The 21412-nt window shown below is 41.5% G+C and overlaps 1 protein-coding gene across 1 annotated transcript in view; it reads left to right on the plus strand.

Annotated features, from left to right (window-relative positions):
- The window catches only part of DOCK11 (dedicator of cytokinesis 11), a gene marked incomplete at its 5' end in the record, with an annotated part of 182529 nt that overhangs the window by 64967 nt on the left and 96150 nt on the right, over nucleotides 1-21412 (plus strand). Inside the window, 8 exons of the mRNA XM_079727117.1 lie at nucleotides 5378-5500; nucleotides 6995-7077; nucleotides 10261-10383; nucleotides 10587-10663; nucleotides 13267-13451; nucleotides 13540-13605; nucleotides 15900-15992; nucleotides 18027-18150. Coding sequence (XP_079583243.1) covers nucleotides 5378-5500; nucleotides 6995-7077; nucleotides 10261-10383; nucleotides 10587-10663; nucleotides 13267-13451; nucleotides 13540-13605; nucleotides 15900-15992; nucleotides 18027-18150 — 874 coding nt within the window. The remainder of the gene's footprint in view (nucleotides 1-5377; nucleotides 5501-6994; nucleotides 7078-10260; nucleotides 10384-10586; nucleotides 10664-13266; nucleotides 13452-13539; nucleotides 13606-15899; nucleotides 15993-18026; nucleotides 18151-21412) is intronic.

Genomic DNA, 21412 nt, shown 5'->3' on the forward strand with positions numbered 1-21412 from the left:
GTAAGGAATGATCTTTTAGCCTTGGTAGTGCATTCAGAATAAGAAACAGAAACACCCTTGGGTTCCTTCATAGTTTCAGGCCAGTGTTTTCATGGGCATTCCATCTCTTGTAGCGTCTGTGTATAGATGTTTTTCTGGTGACTGAAGCTGGAGGGGAAAAAAAGGAAACCAGCAAATATGCTAATAATACACTGGTGAAGTGGGACCGTGATGTGAATCTCGAAGTATTTTGTGAGATGGAATGCAGATGACACAGACACACCCCTGTACCCCTGTGCATACTTTTGAGCAAGGCAATAAGTACCTGTAAGACTCGTTTCTTTGAAGAAAAAGTTGACCCTACAATAACCTTCCCTCCCTAACTCCCATTCCCATTCTGAGTAGGTGGTTTTTTTTTTTTTTTTTTTTTTTTTTTTAGCGGTACATGGGCCTCTCACTGTTGTGGCCTCTCCCGTTGTGGAGCACAGGCTCCAGACGCGCAGGCTCGGTGGCCATGGCTCACGGGCCCAGCCGCTCCACAGCATGTGGGCTCCTCCCGGACCGGGGCACGAACCCGTGTCCCCTGCATTGGCAGGCGGACTCTCAACCACTGCACCACCAGCGAAACTACCTGAGTAGGTAGTTTTAATGGAGCATAAACTCTCTTTATTCAAGGAGTTCTTGTGTCACAGCTGTAATGCTACGCTCCCCTATCCTATCTGAGGCAAAGAATGCCCTTTGGAAGGAGCCTAACAGTTCCCTGGCATTTTGACCTCTGACCAGACTGGACGCCATAAGAGGTTAGGCAGAGTAGAATTGATGGTCTGCCTTCTAGACTTTTGCAACTGAAAGGAAACTAGAGTGTGGCAGAGAATTAAAGTGGGAAGAAGCAGAACAAAGCAGCTCGCATTGTAAGGAGATTTCTTTTACCCTAAATAAAAATGTTGTTCCTTTTTCTTCTGATTATAAAAATAAATACATTATCATGTAGAACATTCGAACAATACAAAAAGTAATAAAGAAGAAAGTAAAAATCACCACCCATAGATGATAACTATTAACATTTTGGCAAACATCTTTCTAGATGTCTCTGTTGTGTATATATAAACACATACACATTATGTATACTCTTGTACAGACTGTATCATAGTCATGCTGTTTTATACCTACTGTATTTATTCAGCATCATGTTTATCACCCTGTATCACTATCTGGATCAGTCACATTCTTATTAAAGGCTAATCTGTTATTCCACTGATTTAGCTCATTAGGATATTTCTAATTTGGGGATATCATAAAAAACACTGCATTATTGCATCCTTGTGCTTACATGTTAGCTCACTTGTTGAATTATCTCCTTAGAATAAATTTCAAGCATTGGGGTTTTCAGGGTCAAAGATTATGCTCATTGATACAGATTGCCCAGTGGTAGGGGACTTGACATGTGCTGTCACTCCCCTCTGGGCTGTGGATCTGTGGTCGTTTTTCCCCATGTTGCTCCTCATTCCCTTACATCCTCTTAGTTTGTTACTCAGACTGTGGTTGTCACATACTTGAACATTCCACTGTGACGGCCTATGCTTCTAAAAGAGAGATTGAGCAAGACAGTATTACAGGTATTTGAGAACCTGCTATTGAATTATATGTTGAAAATTGTCCACACAATGTCAAATAAGTCCTTCTAAGCCAATGAGTTATTTGCTGCATTAGTTCAATGTGCTCAGCTGTCTGTTCAATACAAGAAGTTTAAATTGTGGTTTCAGGTGTCATCCCACTTATAACCTAGGTCAGGAAGAAAATCAGCATTTTTTGCATATCTCTTGTGTGCCAGAATTTTCCATTGGTGTCTCATGTAAACACCATTGTCTTGTGAAACAGGATGATTATTGCTGTTTTGCAGATGAGGAAACTGCTGATCAGGGAGGCTAAGTAAGCTGCCCATCATGACATGGCTGGTAGTGGTGAAGGTGGGATTTGAGCCTAGGTCTGTTTGAAAGACCTCAGTCAACAACATTAGGCAGTATGTAATTAAGTGCTGACATGTATAACACAATGGGAGTGGAGGAGTTTGGAATGTGAGGAGGGGTCAAGGGTCAGGAGTTGACTTAGAAGACTGCGTAGAAGATGTGGGACGTGAGAGAGCCTTCAAAGGAATAGATGAGAGCTGGAGAGGTGAGAATGATGGGCAGTGGCCTCAAATGGCTTTATCATTTTGCACCCTTGTTCCAGATCAACTAAAGATACTAGGAAGCGGTCATTTGCTCCAATATTCGAACATTTTCTTTTGAAGAAGGCTTTTTCTTCATCTTCCTCCCATTTAGGACTAGGATGCAGTACTGTGTAGGGAGAGACTGGATGTTAGCAGATCTGAACGCTAATCTCAGCTCATCAAATTTTTTTCAGCAATTATTTTTTCAATGTTTCTCTAGGTACTCTATCTGTATAAAGTCATTTAATTCTTACCACACCCCCAGTAAAGAAGGTAGGTCCTATTCCTATCCCCATTTTATAGATGAGGAAACTGAGGCACAGAGCAATCAGGTGGCTTACTCAAGGTCATAGAGCTACTAAGATGAGGAGCAGGACCTGAGCCTGGGTCTAGCAGGCTCCAAAGCCCAGCTTTCCCCCCTCTACTGTACTGCTTCCCTGTCACCCTAGAGACGGGGAAACAGCCTGGTTCCCCAGCATTCCTGGAAAGGGCTGTCCGGCAACCCCGTCACCTCCACCAAGGCTGTTCAAGGGGTGGCATGATCTACAGAAAGAGGCCGCTCCAGGGCTTGGTGGACAGTGGGGGCTTGCGGGCCATTCTAGGCCCTCCCCATCTGCTCCTTGGAGCAACAAGGTGACCACAGGAAAAGGAGGAAGCTGGATCCATTGAGTAGTTTTGCCTTCCTGACATCAAACAGCCACTGTGACCAGTTACTTCACTCTCAGCTGCCTGGCAGTTCCTTCCCAGATGCCCTGAGAGAGCTCAGTCCCCCGTGTCCCCCAAACTGACCTGTGGCTTCTGGGCTCCCCGCTGGGGGGCAGCAGGTGTTGGGCGCTAGTGAAAAGGGGGCAGTCTGCTGTCACATGCCCTGCCGTGCCCTGGGGGCTAAGTGCTGCGGACTGGGCTGGGGGGACCTGGCCCGTTCTTTAGAGGGAGGGGGCAGTGAAGTGGGTGAGAGTCACCCTCCGGCGGGGGCAGGCCCATCCATGCCTCCTTGGTGGGACAGGAGGGAAGGGCCAGAGGCCTTGTCCTAAAGAGCCAGACTCCCAGCCCACACAGGATTCCTGGGTGCTCTCTGGTTACCCTTCTGTGTTCTGGGGACGGGGGAGAGCTCGAAGGTGGTGGGACAAAAGGCGAAGCAGCCTCAGAGAGTCTCCCCCTGGACCGGAATCCTGGTCAGTTGAACAGTGAGCATCTCTGTGCCTCAGCATCCTCATCTGTAAACTGGAGGTAACCATAGTTACCGCATCCGGGGTGACTGTGAGGCTCAGATAACGTGTGCTGTCCCTAGAAAGCACTCGGCCCTGTACCAGGCCCGCCGTGTTGGCTCAGTAAGACGTGGCTGCTTTTAAGAGCAGTAGTAACAGTGATAACAGATAAACGAGTGAAAGCAGCTTCCTCTTATCAGTTGTCAAATCCTTTTAAATGATAATATTCGTTGCTCGCATAGGTGTGGGGAAACGGCAGTGTGGGGAAACTGGCTGGAGTCCTGGGCGTGGGGAACAATAGGCGCTCAGTGAATGTTAGCCAGGGCAGTAATTGGTGTTACTGTTCTCGTTAAGCCATATCGCATGAGATGTTGGAAGCCTAGGTCAAGAGGCTGAGAAGCTGTGTATCGTCTGGAAGCCCTGGCTGCAATCTTCACCCACTTACTGCACGAACATCTCTAAGCCTCAGTTTCTTAATCTGTAAAATGTGTATATCGTAGTGCCTGCGTTCAAGGGTTTTTATGAAGACTGAGGGAGATGGTGCACGAAAACTATCTAGCACAGTTATGTGACAATCAGAAAGCATGCGATTGCACTCAAGGTGCACTGCTCAGCCTACCTTCTGTGGGAGCCGCTCGAGCAGTCTGCCAGCTGCGTGTCCCAGCCCGGGCAGCATGCTCCTGGCAGAACCAAAAATCAAGTTCTGTGATCTTGAGACGCTTTGGGTTACTCTGGCAATAGCCAGGTACCTAATGTGCATTACTTCATTTAATCCACTCAAGAAGATTACAAGAGCGCTCTTACTCTCATCATCCCCCATTTCATAGATGGGAAATCTGAGATGTAGAGAGAATACGACTTGCCTAAACCCATAAATGGCGGGGTCAGCATTTGAACCCAGGAAATTGGACTCCCCGAACAGTTTTTAACCGCTTTCTTCCATGCTTGCTGCTTGGGAATTCAAAGCTAAATCAGACATAATCTGGGACCCTTAGAAGCTGCTGGATTGGGGGGAATTACTTAGCGTCCTACACTCGGTTTTCCCTTCTTTCCTGTCTACCTCAGAGGGTTCTTTCTGGAACAGATGAGCTACCGTGTCTGAAATGCTTTGAAAACTGGAACACACTATCATAACACAGTTGGTAATATAGCAAGCAGAAAAATAAAACTTGGTAGAGTCCCAGTGATGGATTTTTACACTTGAATTCATTTGTGTGGTGCTCCTTTAAGCAACCGACATAACCAACGAACAGGCTATTTGGAAGACATTATATTTGGAAGGAGCTGAACTGGAACAGGAGATGATATGGTTGTTCCACATGCCCTCAAAGAAAACTCATGGAACTTGGGTTGCATCTACGTTAGTACCTGAGATAAAGTGTTTGGGAACAAAAGGAGTTCTGGATCCTCTGTCCTCTACCTTTACGTTGAGAGCACCAGAGCTCTTTAACTGCAACAAAGGAATGTTTTCTATAGAATGATTCAGTTTTTATGTTCTACAGAGCAGTAGAGTATTTTCTTCCTTCTTAGCTACCATCAGGAGTAGTTAAGTGTGAGTGAATTGCCCTGGAGTTACAGGCAGTTATGTTTAAAAATGCATATCCGGTTCCACTTCAGAAATGCACGCTATTTTTGCACATGCCGCTTAAGCCAAACAATGCACGCTGTACTGATAAGGCCTAAGGATGCACCTCGCAAACACTGCCGAACACAAGCGGCTAAGCAGCCAGGGTGACACCTGTGCTTTGGGGACTAATACACGTGAAATTGGTGACAAAATAGAAAATCCATTTTGAAAGGAACATTGGGAGCCTGGGAAACTGTATGAAAGGAAATGCTATCTATTGCCAGGGCCCTGGACATGATCCTGTGTTGAATATCAGCATTCTGTGCTAAACACACCCCCTAGGAATCACTAAGCAAACAACTGTATATATGAGGTTACAGTCAAGAAAAGTCTAACGGAAGGATTTTTTTCCAGGGAATTTTCTCAGTGACGAATCCACATCCTGAAATTTTCCTGGTTGCGAGAATTGAAAAGGTGCTCCAGGGAAACATCACGCACTGTGCAGAACCCTACATCAAAAATTCCGACCCGGCAAAGGTATTTATAAAGATCGTTTGTGAGCATTTCAGCCTGATGTAGAATTTGCCTTTTATTGATATTTTAAACGGTATCATCAATAATTCCTCCCCAAAGAAAACAAAAAAAACCCCACAACTTTCTCGCAGCATGCAGTATTTTCTGAAAATGTTGTATACTATGTGAGTATGCATGCTAAGGCTTGAACGTGACTTTTCCCCCTTTTCCTTTATGTCCTTTTTACATGACGATCTGATTTTTGCTTGTTTATCAAAGTAAGAGCTAAAGGCTTTTAGGCAACACCTGTTCATTGATACCGTGTCCTTGGCAATAGCTACCCTTTCTTTACTCCCAGCCCTGCAGTACAGGCTTAGAATGTCAGAGCTGGGAGGATGAAAATGACCCAGTCCTGCAGTTTCCAAATGCCAGTCTGTACTCAAATTTACTCCTATCTGTGATGAAATGAGAAAAGAAAGACAAGATAGTGAGCCATTCATGAAACGTCAATGTATTTTATTCGAAGGGCTGTCCTTTATTCTGAGAGTTTTGCCCTTCCTACTTTTTAAACATTACACCTGTCTATCTTTCCTGAAATGTTGGCATATGAAATGGCAGGGATTGTTTTTTACCATCCAAGGGCTTTAAATGGCAACCTTCAAAGTCAGCTACCCATATAATCATCCAAATTTCTGGATCATGAATTCCAAACTTTTGGAAATTATTGCTCTAATTCTCTCGTCTCATTTTATAAATGAGAAAAGTGAGGCCCAGAGAGGGAAAGCATTTGTGGCACAGTTCATTAGTGGCACTCCAGCTGCTGAGTATTTATAAGAGTCGATCTGTTATATGTAGCATTTAGCTGTGTGTCCAAATAGTGTTTATTAAGTGGGAGATGCTGAGGAGACCTATGACTAATTTGTGGGAAAAGAAACTCTGAACAGTATAGATAAAAGCCTCTAGCATTCTGTATCCCTAGGGGTGAGCATACAGCCAGCATTTTCACAGCCTGTTTAGACTCTATAGGCAGTTAATCTCCTTTGCCATCTCCCAGTGCCTGTGCAAACAGCAATTCCTGCCCATGCTAAACTAATTGCATTGATTCTTGGTCATTTGGCTTTTATCTTGGGAGTAAAAAGGTCAGCGGTACCCAGAACAAACTTCTCCCAAGAATGATGAGTGTCTGCCTGCTCATGTTGTGAAAGGAAATACACATTAAAACTGCTTAAATTTTCCCAGTAGTGGTCTTTGGTGCAAAACATGCCCTACACCTATTTTGTCTGTCTTCTGATATCTCGATGAGGGCTTTGTTGATGAGAAAACACAGAACCTTTAGGAAATACTTTCATCTTGAAAAGTGGGTGGCTGATGTGTGTTGTGTTTTACTTGTAGCTATTTCTATATTTTGTTTTCCTAGATTTTGATGTTTTATATCAGTAAGTTGGGGCAATTATTTTTCTGGGTGAGTCCCTGGTAGTTTGAACAAATATGATCTTGTCTTCTTATTTCTGCCCTTAGACAGCCCAGAAGGTGCACAGGACAGCTAAGCAAGTGTGTAGCCGCCTTGGACAATACAGAATGCCCTTTGCTTGGGCTGCCAGGTTTGTACAAATATAATCCTGACCCATCTATTCACACTCATATGTAAAGTTGAGGGCTGTCATCTTTCCCAGTAGCATTTGGAAGTCTGTTTCTGACAAGCCAGTTACATCTTGGGACACTTGGGATGTGTCTCAGTCCATTTGGACTGCTATAATGAATTATTATAGACTGGGTGGCTTAAACAACAGACATTTATTTCGTACCCAGAGGTTAGAATTCCGAGATCAGGGTGCCAGCATGGTTGGGTTCTGGTGAGGACTGTCTTCCAGGTTTTAGATAACCAACTTCTCCTTGTATCCTCACATGGTGGAACGAGGGCGGGCTAGCTCTCTGGCCTCTTACAAGGGCACTAATCCCATTTATGAGGTCTCCATCCTCATGACCGAATCATCTCCCAAATGCCCTACCTCCAAATATCACCTTGGGGATTAGATTTCAACAAATGAACTTTGGCGGCATGGGGCCGGGTTGGGGGAACGATACAAACATTCAGTCTGTAACAGGATATAAGAATTCTTTCTCTTAGAATTTGCTGTGCCTCAAAGACCTTTCATTTTTTCAAATGTCTTGCTCCAGGGAAATTTTCTTTGGCTTGGGTTACTGATCTGACTGACACCACTTAATTTTATTGCATTTTAAAGCAGAGCTTATTTGCTAAAGTGATGGAATTTTTTTCCAGAAAACCAGAAATTGTAGTGAATTATGTACAGTGTGCCCACTATTTCAGAGTTGGCTGGGCTTATGCTTTGAAAAGCCATCATAGAGTAATTCTGAAAAACATACTAAAAATGAGAAGGCAAAGAATGCTGTTGTTAAGTGCAAGTGTGTAATTAATAGATTTTCTTGCTTTCTGATGACAAATTTTGCAACCCCTTCAGGGGTAGTCTATTAGGAAGTGTATTATCTATACCACATATCTGATGGTGGGTTACATGTTTTTTCTCCGGATCTTGCAAGTCTACCTACAGTGATGACTTAAAACGTGCGTCTTGCTTATTCCCCCTTTGAAGTACAAGTTCACTGGCTTGTTTGTGGTACAGCCTGTACAGCTCACTGGAACTTCTGGGGAAAGGGCACCATGTTCTGAATAATTCAGTCAGTTATGTTCAGTGGGTGCTGAGGAGTAGCATAAGGATAGGAGATTCTAAGTTAATTAAGTCTTCTGTCACTATTTATAATCATTTCATCTGGGGGAAGGTCTCAAAATGCATTGTATGTTGATAGATGAAAAGGCACCTTGGCCTTGTTTTGCAGACTGGTAAGAATGATTGCCAAGGATAGGTCAAGGGCAAAGAGTAGTGGAGGGTGGTATATTTAGGCATTATAGAAGGTGAAATATGGCCTGTAAATATAAGCATACTTAGTGATGCTCCAGCTGCTGCTGCTGTTATTATTTATAGGAATTAAGTGCTCAGTGTATAAGGCAGAGGTCTAAGTGTTTAATGTATACTTCCTTAAGAGGTAGGTATTGGGACTTCCCTGGTGCTCCAGTGGGTAAGACTCTGCGCTCCCAATGCAGGGGTCTCGGGTTCGATCCCTGGTCAGGGAACTAGATCCCGCATGCCGCAACTAAAAAAAAAAAAAGATCCTGAATGCAGCAACGAAGATCCTGCATGCCGCAACTAAGACCTGGTGCAGCCAAACAAACAAACAAACAAATAAATAAATACATACATACACACATACATACATACCCCCCAAAAAAAGAGGTGGGTAGTATTCTCCCCCATCTTAGAGATGAGGAAATTGAGTCACTGAAGTAAAACAAAAAATCCTTGCCCAAGTTCACATGGCATGTGTGTGAATAGGGCTCAGCGCTCATGGCATCTGAGTTCAGAGCCCACTCTGGACACCTGTGGCACACTGCCCCCCGCTCCCCTTCAGGCCATAGCAGTAGCTGCTTGATGCTGATTTGCCAGTAGAAAAATAAATTTTAAAATCTTCTAAGTTAGAAGCTTTGATCCTCAGTTCTGATGTGGAATTATGCTGTTTTTTTCTGCCTGAATTATTTTGGTTGTCAGTAGTAGCAGGAACTCACTCTAAAGGCTTGGCTGGGGTATTTAAAAGATGTGTGATAAACCCCTGTTTACTGAAAATAAAGGAGGTATGCTTAGAAGTAGGAACAGTAGTTAATGCCTATAACCACATTTTCAGAGGTTCTGCCAGGGGGAATTGTGCTTCTGGTCATAGCTGCTTCCAGTGTGTTGGGTGCTTGTACATTACTTCCCGATTTAGCAGTAAAATAGCTGCTTGAAAAATGGAAGAAGGGGAGGGGGAGGGAATAATTCCAATTCATATTGGAAACTTTACATATATATTGTAGACTCTATAAATTGATCTTAAATATCTAATTCAATTTTTATCAACTTTATTGAGAGATAATTTACCTTTGATTAAAATTCACATTTTATATGTCCAACTTGATGAATTTTCACAGATATTTACAGTCATAAAACTACCACCCCAACCAAGATATAGAACATGTCTATCACTCCAGAGAGTTTCCTCATATTCCTGTCCAGTCAGCCATCCCACCCATACCCAGGCAACCACTGACCTTAGATGACTTTTACCTATTCTAGACTATCATATAAGTGGAATCATGCAGTATGTACTCTTGCATTTGGTTTTTTTTTAAAGACTTTTTTTTCTTTGATGTGGACCATTTTTAAAGTTTTTATTGAATTTGTTACCGTATTGCTTCTGTTTCATGTTTTGGTTTTTTGGCCACGAGGCATGTGGGATCTTAGCTCCCCGACCAGGGATGGAACCCGCACTCCCTGTATTGGAAGGAGAAGTGTTAACCACTGGACCACCAGGGAAATCCCTTGCATTTGGTTTCTTGTGCTCAATCTGTTTTTGAGTTTCATCCATAATGTTGTATCAGTTGTTCATTTTGAGTAGTATTCCATTGTAAGAATATACCACCTGTTGATGAATATCTGGGTGGTTGCCAGTTTGGGGCTATAACAAATAAATCTGCTGTGAATGTTCAAGTACCACGTGGAAATATGCCTAGGAGTGGAATTGCAGGATCAGAGGGTAGGTGTATGCTTAACTTCGGGAGAAACTGCCAAATTATGTTCCAAAATAGTTTCACCATTTTATACTCCCACCACCACTATTTTATCTTAATTTATCAATACTTTCGAGTTAAAAAACCCCTTCTGTTCCCGTTTTAGACCCATTTTCAAAGATATTCAAGGTTCTCTGGACCTGGATGGGAGATTTTCTCCTTTGTATAAACAAGACAGTAGCAAGCTTTCAAATGAAGACATTCTCAAGTTGCTCTCAGAATACAAGAAGTAAGTGTTTTGGAGTTACTGCAGTAAATCAGTATAATAGATGAATTATAATTTCTTCAAATTCTGAATGTGAGTCATATATGGGAAAAATCAAATGCTTCGGAGCATTTGGATTTGGAAGCATTTGGAAGTTTGGATAAAGTGTAACCAATGCACTTCTTAATCATATTTTTAAGTATAAAATATTCTTATTTTACATCTAGGCCAGAGAAGACCAAATTGCAGATTATTCCTGGGCAGCTAAACATCACAGTAGAATGTGTTCCTGTGGATTTATCAAGTAAGAACTTACATATTGCAAATAAGCCTACAGAGCTATGCTTGAATCTCAGGTTTTTATCTTCTAAGTGTTTTTCTTGAGGTTTACATGGTATATTAGTTTCCTAGGGCTGCTGTAAGAAAGTATTACAAAGTGGGTGGCTTAAAACGACAAATTTATTCTGTGGTTCTAGAGGCTAGAAGTCAAAATCAAGGTGTCAGCAGGGCCATGCTCCCTCTGGATGCTCTAAGGAAGAATCATTCCTCGCCTCTTCCCAGCTTCTAGTGGCTGCTGACTATCCTTGGCATCCTTTGGCTTGTAGCTGCATCACTCCAATCTCTGCCTCTGTCCTCACATGGCCTTCTATTAAGAGCACTAGTCATTGGATTTAGGGCCCACCTTAATCCATTATGATCTCATCGTAACTAATTACATCTGCCAAGACCCTGTTTCCAAATAAGGTCACATTCTGAGCTTCTAGTGGACATGAATTTTGGTGGGACACTGTTCAACCCAGGACACATGGTAAATAGTTACAGATTAGGAAGTGAATTAAGTTGATTTTATCAGGTGCTGTTTCATGTATTACATATGATGCTGTGAGTGTGCTCCAGCGAGTTTCTGCTCCTTTTGCCTTGGATAAGTTTCATCAACGAAGGGATCCAAAAGGAGGAGAATCTCTTTTCTTGTCTAAAGAATCTATGATCTCAGGAGACACAAAAGACAATTTGCAGGAAATAAAATGACTTGTAAATATTTTTAAAATGTCCAATCTCAGTAATTATGCCACTAACACAAAGGTAAACATTTAAGCATTGTGATGTTTTTGTTCATCTATCAGATTTACAAAAATGAAGTGGGACTGTCTAATGCTGGCTAGGTTTTGGCCAGGCACCGTCCCCCATCATGAGTAGGAATACAATTTGGCAGTAGATATCCATGAATGTCCGTAACTAAGGCATTCCATTTCTGAGATTCTATCTAGCCATTTATTCACCGAATAAGCATTTATTGAGTAAACTTTATTGAATACTTACCAGATGCTTTGAAAGTATGGAGATTACAGTCTAGACAGAATGACAGACATTAAACAAGAAAACAAATAAATGAATAATTTCAGTCTGTGGTTGGGCAGGCTGCTTTAAAAAGGGTGGCCAGTGAAAGCTCACCACGTGACCCAGCCAGCATGTGGTGATTGTGACTGTACATTCTGCTCTGAGGGTGTCACATATGTAAAGACCTTGAGGTGGGGGCTAGCTTGGTTCGTATGAACAGAAACGGAGCCAATGTGGCTCTAGTGTAGTGTGTGACGGGCACAAGGCAGAGTAGGAGATGAAGTAGGAGAAGTAGGAAAAATCACGTCATGTAGAGAACTGTAAAGACCATGGTAACTCCTTAAAAGACTGAATTTCATTCCAAGTACCATGAGAAGTCACGAAAAGATTGAAGTAGGAGAGTGGCAATTGACATTTTAAAACATCTAAGAGTACAATGGATTATTTTTTTCCTAAAGAAATAATTTGAAGTGTAGACAGGAGTTTATGCATAAAGGTGTTCATTGCAGTGTTGTTTATGTGGGGTGGGGGGATTTGGAAACAACCAGAGCCCAACACTGTTAAGGCAATTATGGTATCTAGATACCATGAAACTTTATGCAGCTATGAAAAATGATGTTTACAAAGAATTCATGAAATAAGACATCAGATGAAACGCCAAAAAAACCCAGGATAAAGTTCTGTATACAGTGGGATTTTTGTGTTGTTATATAAAACATGCATAGGAAGAAGACTAGAAGAAAATATGCCAAAATATTAGTAGTAGTTATCTGTGGGTAGTGAAATGATCACTTGTTTCTTTGTACCTTTACTCTATACCTCCAGATATTCTGTTGTAAGTATCGCTATAATAGAAAGCCAAACCCAATGAAAAATATTGTGTCCTCAGGTCTGACTCTCCAGGGTCTTCCTTCTCCATCAGTATTGCTCTGCAGCAAGGACCAGCGGTCTTAGAGCCCCTTAAGTGTATGAATAACCTTTACTACAAGGGGCTACCTCAATAACATGTGCTTCTGCTACACCTCTCTGAGGCTTTGTGTTTTCCACTTTCGGGAGGATTGAATTTATTATCGGTAACACATCATAAGATTCGTAGTTTCCAAAGGCTGCCATTATTTCTTAAGTGAAAATTTGCACCTGCACCAAGTTAACTTTTTAAGCCTGACTAGCCCTGAGCTAATTGGCATAAATTTACTGTTACTTCCCTGATACCAAGAGACATTTGCAGTGAGAGCTAAATTGCAGTCACAGGAGGAGAAATGTAATGGATTTCTCTGCAGAGTTTAAATTTGTCAAAATTATGATGTGTTACATTTGGCAAATCACTCTACGTTGAGAATGAAATAGCAATCCACGTCTGGTTTGAAGGGTTTCACGAAAATCAGCATCAGGCTACTTACTCCTCCTTGTTCTTCTGGGTTCTTAAAGTGCTTGTATAACTTTTTGTCAATCACTAAGAATTCTATTTGTTAAACTGCTCTTTGGGAACACAGATCATGTATATTTTTTATAAATGCAGGAATGTGTTCATGATTGTTATATCTTTGCCTGTTCTTTTTTCTGCTGTAGACTGTATTACGTCTTCATATGTGCCCCTGAAGCCTTTTGAAAAGACTTGTCAACATATTGCTGTGGAAGTTGAAGAGTTTGTTCCAGAAATGACAAAATATTGTTATCCATTTACTGTTTACAAAAACCATCTATATGTGTATCCCTTGCAGTTAAAATACGATAGCCAGAAAACATTTGCCAAGGTACACAGTGTAAACTATACCTTTTGGGGTGGAAAATGTTATTTATAATTTTGTGTTGTCACTCATTTTGAATGATGAATCATTTTAGGCAAGGAACATCGCGGTCTGTGTGGAATTCCGGGATTCGGATGAAAGTGATGCTAGCGCTCTAAAGGTTTGTTTGTGATATTGACAAGCATGCATTTTTAGTAGAGATAGAGATTTTGGTACTCGGTAGTTCCGTATGCTACGTTTAATGTGTTTAAATGTCAAAGAAAATGTACTAATGCGACAAACGTTATATCATCTTCTCTACTCTTACACATTAACTATAAGAATGCGTTGAATACTAAGAAATAACAAAATCAGTTAGGAGCATATATAGCTTTCAAAATGGGTAAGCTTCATATGCCAGATTTTTGCCTTTGCTCCACTTTGATTTTGCATTGCTCCAATGCCCAGTCACAAGGTCGTTTTCTCCTATGACCTGACAGCTTATAACGGTATCATCAGGGGAGTTTAAACTCCTTTCTCCTTGAAACCTGAACGGGCTTCAAGCTGACAGAAGCTTTGATCTGAGATATGACTTCTAGTCTGTGGCTGGCCACATGGTGCCTCCAAACTTGAATTAGTGATCTACGAAAAGCATCTCAGCATTACCTGATACCACAGTCCTTACATACCTGTCACTTCACAGTGCCCTTACGTTTTCACCTTTTATAGCCGCTTTTTACTTTTGGCTCTTTAGCCCATTAATCAGAGGCCTGAGAGAGAAGTCAGACCGTCTAGCCATCACAAAGTGTTTATCTGGCTTCCCAACTTCTCTAGCTTGAGCCTAAATCAGACAGATGGATGGCAAATCTTCCACTTAAATCACCTTGGGATAGAGGCTGGAATAGCCCCAGTTAAGTCATTGAATGTTTAATAGCTCTGACCTTTGAAAAGAGAGTTTTTTCACAGAGAAAGCTAAGTTAAATTAAGAATTAGCTGGCTCAAATTAGGTGTATGTTCTCTGATTCTTCCTTCAGTGGAGATGAGAATAACTTTTTCTTCACCCCCATGTGGTATCCTTTTGTTTTTTTTTTACATCTTTATTGGAGTATAATTGCTTTACAATGGTGTGTTAGTTTCTGCTTTATAACAAAGTGAATCAGTTATACATATACATATGTTCCCACATCTCTTCCCTCTTGCATCTCCCTCCCTCCCACCCTCCCTATCCCACCACTCTAGGTGGTCACAAAGCACTGAGCTGATCTCCCTGTGCTATGAGGCTGCTTCCCACTAGCTATCTATTTTACATTTGGTAGTGTATATATGTCCATGCCACTCTCTCACTTTGTCACAGCTTACCCTTCCCCCTCCCCATATCCTCAAGTCCATTCTCTAGTAGGTCCGTGTCTTTATTCCCATCTTACCCCTTAGGTTCTTCATGACATTTTGTTTTTCTCAGATTCCATGTATATGTGTTAGCATACGGTATTTGTCTTTCTCTTTCTGACTTCACTCTGTATGACAGACTCTAGGTCCATCCACCTCACTACAAATAACTCAATTTCGTTTCTTTTTATGGCTGAGTAATATTCCATCGTATATATGTGCCACATCTTCTTTATCCATTCATCTGATATCCTTTTTGTATACTTAAAGATTCTTAGGTTACCTCTCCGCAGTGCCTGCAAATTGCCTTCATGACCATATTTAAGGAGAGCTGGCGTTGCACTCACGTGGAGTGTCACTTTCATTTCTTAGCTGGCCCGGAGGCTAGCTCTGAAGTACCCGAGTGAGGCAGTTAGGACCTTGGCACAGTGACTCCATCTATTCATCCTTGAACTTATTAGGCCCATGGAAGTGAAAAGCTCACACTAGAAATGAAATCGGATCTTTCCATGGAACCATAGAAAGCCTTCCATTAATTTTATTGGTGTAACAGCAAGCCGGTGACTCTTAAACTGTGGCTCATAAAGTGAGAGAACAGTAAGCTAGTCTGTAGCTTAATGGACATTCAATTTCTAATTCCTCGAGGCTAGGAATGGATCTGCTGTTGGTTCTGTTTTGTTAACTCCTCGCCTTACCCACTGCACAGCGAGCATTCAGCAAATGTTGCTGACCGACTGAGGGGGAGCTTCTCATATTAAGAAGTGCAGATAGCACGAGAGAAGTAAGCTTTCCAGGCCTGGTTGGAGAGTGTTTCCCTTCCAAATGATTAGAAGTGTTCAGCCTCTTACTGTCGGCTAGGTTGGAATTCTATTTCTCAGATGGCCGGAAATTCAGAAGTATCCATGCAAGCCAAGTAAGGCGATGTCTGGGGTGGTGTCTGGAGTGACTCTAAATGATTTGGAATTTACAGGTTCATGGTGAGAGCTGGGTGGGCTTGGCCGTGACCCTGGGCTCACAGATGCCTCTAACTGTATGTGGTTCCCTAGCATCATGTTTAAAGAGTGGTGACTCTGTTTCCTTCTTTTGCAGTGTATTTATGGAAAACCCGCGGGGCCTGTTTTTACCACAAACGCTTATGCTGTTGTCTCGCATCACAACCAAAATCCAGAGTTCTATGATGAGGTAAAGCGCGTTATTTTGACATTTACAAAACCCAGTGGTGGCTCTTCTTTTTCTCTTTGAATCATTTCCAATACTGTGTCTGCACTTTCACTCCCTGAATGTTTTGTCCCATGAAAATAGAAAATGTCACATCAGAACGAGGGGCCACTGCCTGCTTGGTGCCCTTTGGTGACAGTGGAAGATTGGCCCACAAATTGAAGGGGCTCTGGCGTGAGATAATGTAGGGAACAGACACCACACTGGAAAGGGGATTCTAGCCCTTACTTTGACAACAACTGGCTCCGTGACCTTGAGCAAGTCACTTCCTCTTTCTGAGTCTCCATTTCCAAAGCTTTAAAATTAAAATAAGAAATTTAGAAGGGATTTTCTGAAGGCCCTTTTAGCTCTTTCTTCCTGTGGTTCTGCGTGGGAGGGTGCAGCCTCTCTGTAAGTGAAATGCTCCGAGAGACACAGTGGCATGGCTGGGTCCCCAGAATCCCATTGGCTGCACTAAATGCCTCAGCGCAATGTAGACAGAGGGGGCTGGTGTGGTCTCCCGGCCTCCGAGCGCCCTTCCTCAGTCTGCCTTTCTGACCCTGTCCCTGGCTCTCTTTCCTTCTTCCCACTTCTCTACCTCTATGTCTCTGTGTCCTTGCCAGTGTCTCTCTTAGTGTCTCTGTCACAGCCTCTTCTCGTCTGTGTGTAGCCAGCTTATCCAAATCCGCAGACTGCTTTTGATGGCTACATGTCTCCATGGAACCCGGACGTGCATCCCAGGCCAGAAGCTCTGCTGTTTCTGTTTCTCAGGTTCCACGTCTCTATCCCTGGCTTGGTCTGAAACCATCCCCCCTGCTGTCCTGATTTCCCCAGGCCCAGCTGCTGTTGTATGGAGGCCTTAAACCCCAGCCCGAGGCTCACTCATTCCTTCTCAGTCCAGTGCCCCTACTTTCTCTGGGGATGGAGAGGAGGGTAGTCAGACTTTGCATTTTCGCCACCCAAGGAGGGAGTATGTCCATATTGATGTGCAGCAGAGCATTAGATACCCAGATGGTCTGGATGCTGTGAATAGGCATATTCTGTGGTGAAATATACCTACAACAGAAATTAATTATAACACCAAAACCATGCCTTGTGTGAATGATAATTAGGCCAGATGTCCCATCACCAAGCTGTTTAATACATCCCTCTCTATAACCAATGTCAGTCACTAGAGAAAACTTGTTCATGTAGTAAGTAGTCCACATTATCTTTAGGAAGTCAGAAATGGACTTTTCAAGCATTCACTATATATTAACCAGGAAAGTGAGTGTGAGCGTGTGTGTGTGTTTGCATGTGTTCCTGTGCAGGTCCACGTATGTGTGTTAAATCAATTAAATCTGTAATCTGTCTCCCATATACTTCCCAGGAGGCATTACAAACAGGCAGTTGGGTTCCGACTGGAAAAGTACTTGCAATGCTTGTACTAAAGTATTAATTTTTAGTATTAAATTCGTGTGTCAGGATGATACTTTTTATTTACTCAAGAGTAAGATTGTGTTTTTCTTCTAAAGAAATTTATATAAACTGTAATTTGTGGATCCCATAATACCACAATGACTTTTTGCATGTTTATTTGTAAAGACTTAATTTTTAATTCATGCAGAGGAGGGCAGTGATTTCGAAAAAAGCAGCCTTTCAAATTCAATGCACATTGTAGATGGATTGCATTCACTGACTCACATTGAGTTACAGAGTTTCCCTGGGCTGTAAGGATGTGGTTTTGATCCAGTGTTTCAGAAAATCCTGCTGCAAAGTTGAATCCAGGAGAATCCACTGGACTCTCCAGCAAAAGTAATAAATCAGCCCTCACAACCCAAGAGAATATTGTTGTCAAACTGTGAAACTGACCAGAAAAGCATTTGGAATATATTTAAATCATATCTATTATTTGACCACTTGGCCTGTGACTTAGAAAAGTATGTCATTGGAAAAGTGTGATGAAACAGAGCTAAACGTCTGACAGTCCAGCTTGACAATGAAAACAAAACTCTATGTGTAATTTTGCTTTCATTTCAGATTAAAATTGAGCTTCCCATTCACCTGCATCAAAAACATCATTTGCTTTTCACTTTTTATCATGTAAGTTGTGAAATTAACACAAAGGGAACAACCAAAAAGCAGGATACAGTTGAAACTCCAGGTACGTGTGCTCTTTAAATGTCTCTCTCTAGAGCTATTTGAAATGGAGGTGTCTTGGCTATATATAACCTCTTTTCATCGAGGTACAGACCACTTCCCCTCACCAAAAAGTACATTTCTGAGTAAAAAGTTCATTGGTGAAAGATGAATTATATGTTCGTTTTATCATTATTTCTACCCAACGTCATGTCCAAATGCTTGCCAGTGTACTTAGACTACCATAGGGAACGTAAAGTAATGTTGCCCCTCTCAGAGAGAAACACATATTGTGATGCAGTGTTTTTGTCATTTCTTTCACGTAGAATAGCCTGGCAACCAGAATTTTCCAGTTCTGCTCACTGAGAAGAGGGATGTGAGCCCAGAGCCATGGGCGTTTTTGAACCTGAGGGAGATTGGGATTCTAGTGAGAGGAGGACAGGTTTAATGAGCTGAATGAGTTGAATAAGCTTTGGTAGTAAAGCTCCAGTCATGGTCTCATTCAGCAAGGCTTTAGATAAGCCAATGTGAAGCATCCTTAGGAGAACATAGAAGGCCCTAAGAACATGGCCCATGCCACACGTACTATATCAATATCAGCACGCCCTGGGATTCAGATCCAAGCTAGCCTGGACCAATCTTTATTTAATTTAATTAATTAATTAATTTTATTTATTATTTTTTAACATCTTTATTGGAGTATAATTCCTTTACAATGGTGTGTTGGTTTCTGCTTTATAACAAAGTGACTCAGTTATACATATACATATATCCCAATATCTCTTCCCTCTTTTTATGGCTGAGTAATATTCCATTGTACATACGTGCCACATCTTCTTTATCCATTCATCTGTCGATGGACACTTAGGTTGCTTCCATGTCCTGGCTATTGTAATCAGAGCTGCAATGAACATTGTGGTACATGACTATTTTTGAATTATGGTTTTCTCAGGTTATATGTAATCCCAGTAGTGGGATTGCTGGGTCATATGGTAGTTCTATTTTTAGTTTTCTGAGGAACCTCCATACTGTTCTCCCTAGTGGCTGTATCAATTTACATTCCCACCAACAGTGCAAGACGGTTCCCTTTTCGCCACACTCTCTCCAGCATTTATTGTTTGCAGGTGTTTTGATGATGGCCATTCTGACCGGTGTGAGATGATATCTCATTGTAGTTTTGATTTGCATTTCTCTAATGATTAATGATGTTGAGCATTCTTTCATGTGTTTGTTGGCAATCTGTATATCGTCTTTGGAGAAATGTCTCTTTAGGTCTTCTGCCCATTTTTGGATTGGGCTGTTTGTTTTTTTGATATTGAGCTGCATGAGCTGCTTTTAAATTTTGGAGATTAATCCTTTATCAGTTGCTTCAGTTGCGAATATTTTCTCCCATTCTGAGGGTTGTCTTTTCGTCTTGTTTATGGTTTCCTTTGCTGTGCAAAAGCTTTTAAGTTTCATTAGGTCCCATTTGTTTATTTTTGTTTTTACTTCCATTTCTCTAGGAGGTGGGTCAAAAAGGATCTTGCTGTGACAAAAAGGATCTTGCTGTGACTTAGGTCATAGAGTGTTCTGCCTATGTTTTCCTCTAAGAGTTTGATAGTGTCTGGCCTTACATTTAGGCCTTTAATCCATTTTGAGTTTATTTTTGTGTATGCTGTTAGGGAGTATTCTAATTTCATTCTTTTACATGTAGCTGTCCAGTTTTCCCAGCACCACTTATTGCAGAGGCTGTCTTTTCTCCACTGTATATTCTTGCCTCCTTTATCAAAGATAAGGTGACCATATGTGCATGGGTTTATCTCTGGGCTTTTTATCCTGTTCCACTGATCTATATTACTGTTTTTGTGCCAGTACCATACTGTCTTGATGACTGTAGCTTTGTAGTATAGTCTGAAGTCAGGGAGCCTGATTCCTCCAGCTCCGTTTTTCATTCTCAAGATTGCTTTGGCTATTCGGGGTCTTTTGTGTTTCCATACAAATTGTGAAATTTTTGGTTCTAGTTCTGTGAAAAATGCCAGTGGTAGTTTGATAGGGATTGCATTGAATCTATAGATTGCTTTGGGTAGTATAGTCATTTCCACAGTGTTGATTCTTCCAATCCAAGAACATGGTATATCTCTACATCTGTTTGTATCATCTTTAATTTCTTTCATCAGTGTCTTATAATTTTCTGCATACAGGTCTTTTGTCTCAATAGATAGGTTTATTCCTAGATATTTTATTCTTTTTGTTGCAATGGTAAATGGGAGTGTTTTCTTAATTTCACTTTCAGATTTTTCATCATTAGTGTGTAGGAATGCCAGAGATTTCTGTGCATTAATTTTGTATCCTGCTACTCTACCACATTCATTCATTAGCTCTAGTAGTTTGCTGGTGGCGTGTTTAGGATTCTCTGTATGTACAGTACCATGTCATCTGCAACAGTGACAGCTTTACTTCTTCTTTTCTGATTTGGATTCCTTTTATTTCTTTTTCTTCTCTGATTGCTATGGCTAAAACTTCCAGAACTCTGTTGAATAATAGTGGTGAGAGTGGACAACCTTGTCTTGTTTCTGTTCTTAGTGGAAATGCTTTCAGTTTTTCACCATTGAGGATGATGTTGGCTGTGGGTTTGTCATATATGGCCTTTATTATGTTGAGGAAAGTTCCCTCTCTGCCTACTTTCTGGAGGGTTTTTATCATAAATGGGTGTTGAATTTTGTCGAAAGCTTTCTCTGCATCTATTGAGATGATCATATGGTTTTTCTCCTTCAATTTGTTAATATGGTGTATCACATTGATTGATTTGCATATATTGAAGAATCCTTGCATTCCTGGAAAAAACCCCACTTGATCATGGTGTATGATCGTTTTAATGTGCTGTTGGATTCTGTTTGCTAGTATTTTGTTGAGGATTTTTGCATCTATGTTCATCACTGATATTGGCCTATAGTTTTCTTTCTTTGTGACATCCTTGTCTGGTTTTGGTATCAGGGTGATGGTGGCCTCGTAGAATGAGTTTGAGAGTGTTCCTCCCTCTGCTATATTTTGGAAGAGTTTGAGAAGGATGGGTGTTAGCTCTTCCCTAAATGTTTGATAGAATTCGCCTGTGAAGCCATCTGGTCCAGGGCTTTTGTTTGTTGGAAGATTTTTTATCACAGTTTCAATTTCAGTGCTTGTGATTGGTCTGTTCATATTTTCTATTTCTTCCTGATTCAGTCTTGGCAGCTTGTGCATTTCTAAGAATTTGTCCATTTCTTCCAGGTTGTCCATTTTATTGGCATAGAGTTGCTTGTAGTAATCTCTCA

This window comes from Hyperoodon ampullatus (assembly GCF_949752795.1).
Source record: "Hyperoodon ampullatus genome assembly, chromosome: X".
NCBI classification, from domain to species: domain Eukaryota; kingdom Metazoa; phylum Chordata; class Mammalia; order Artiodactyla; family Ziphiidae; genus Hyperoodon; species Hyperoodon ampullatus.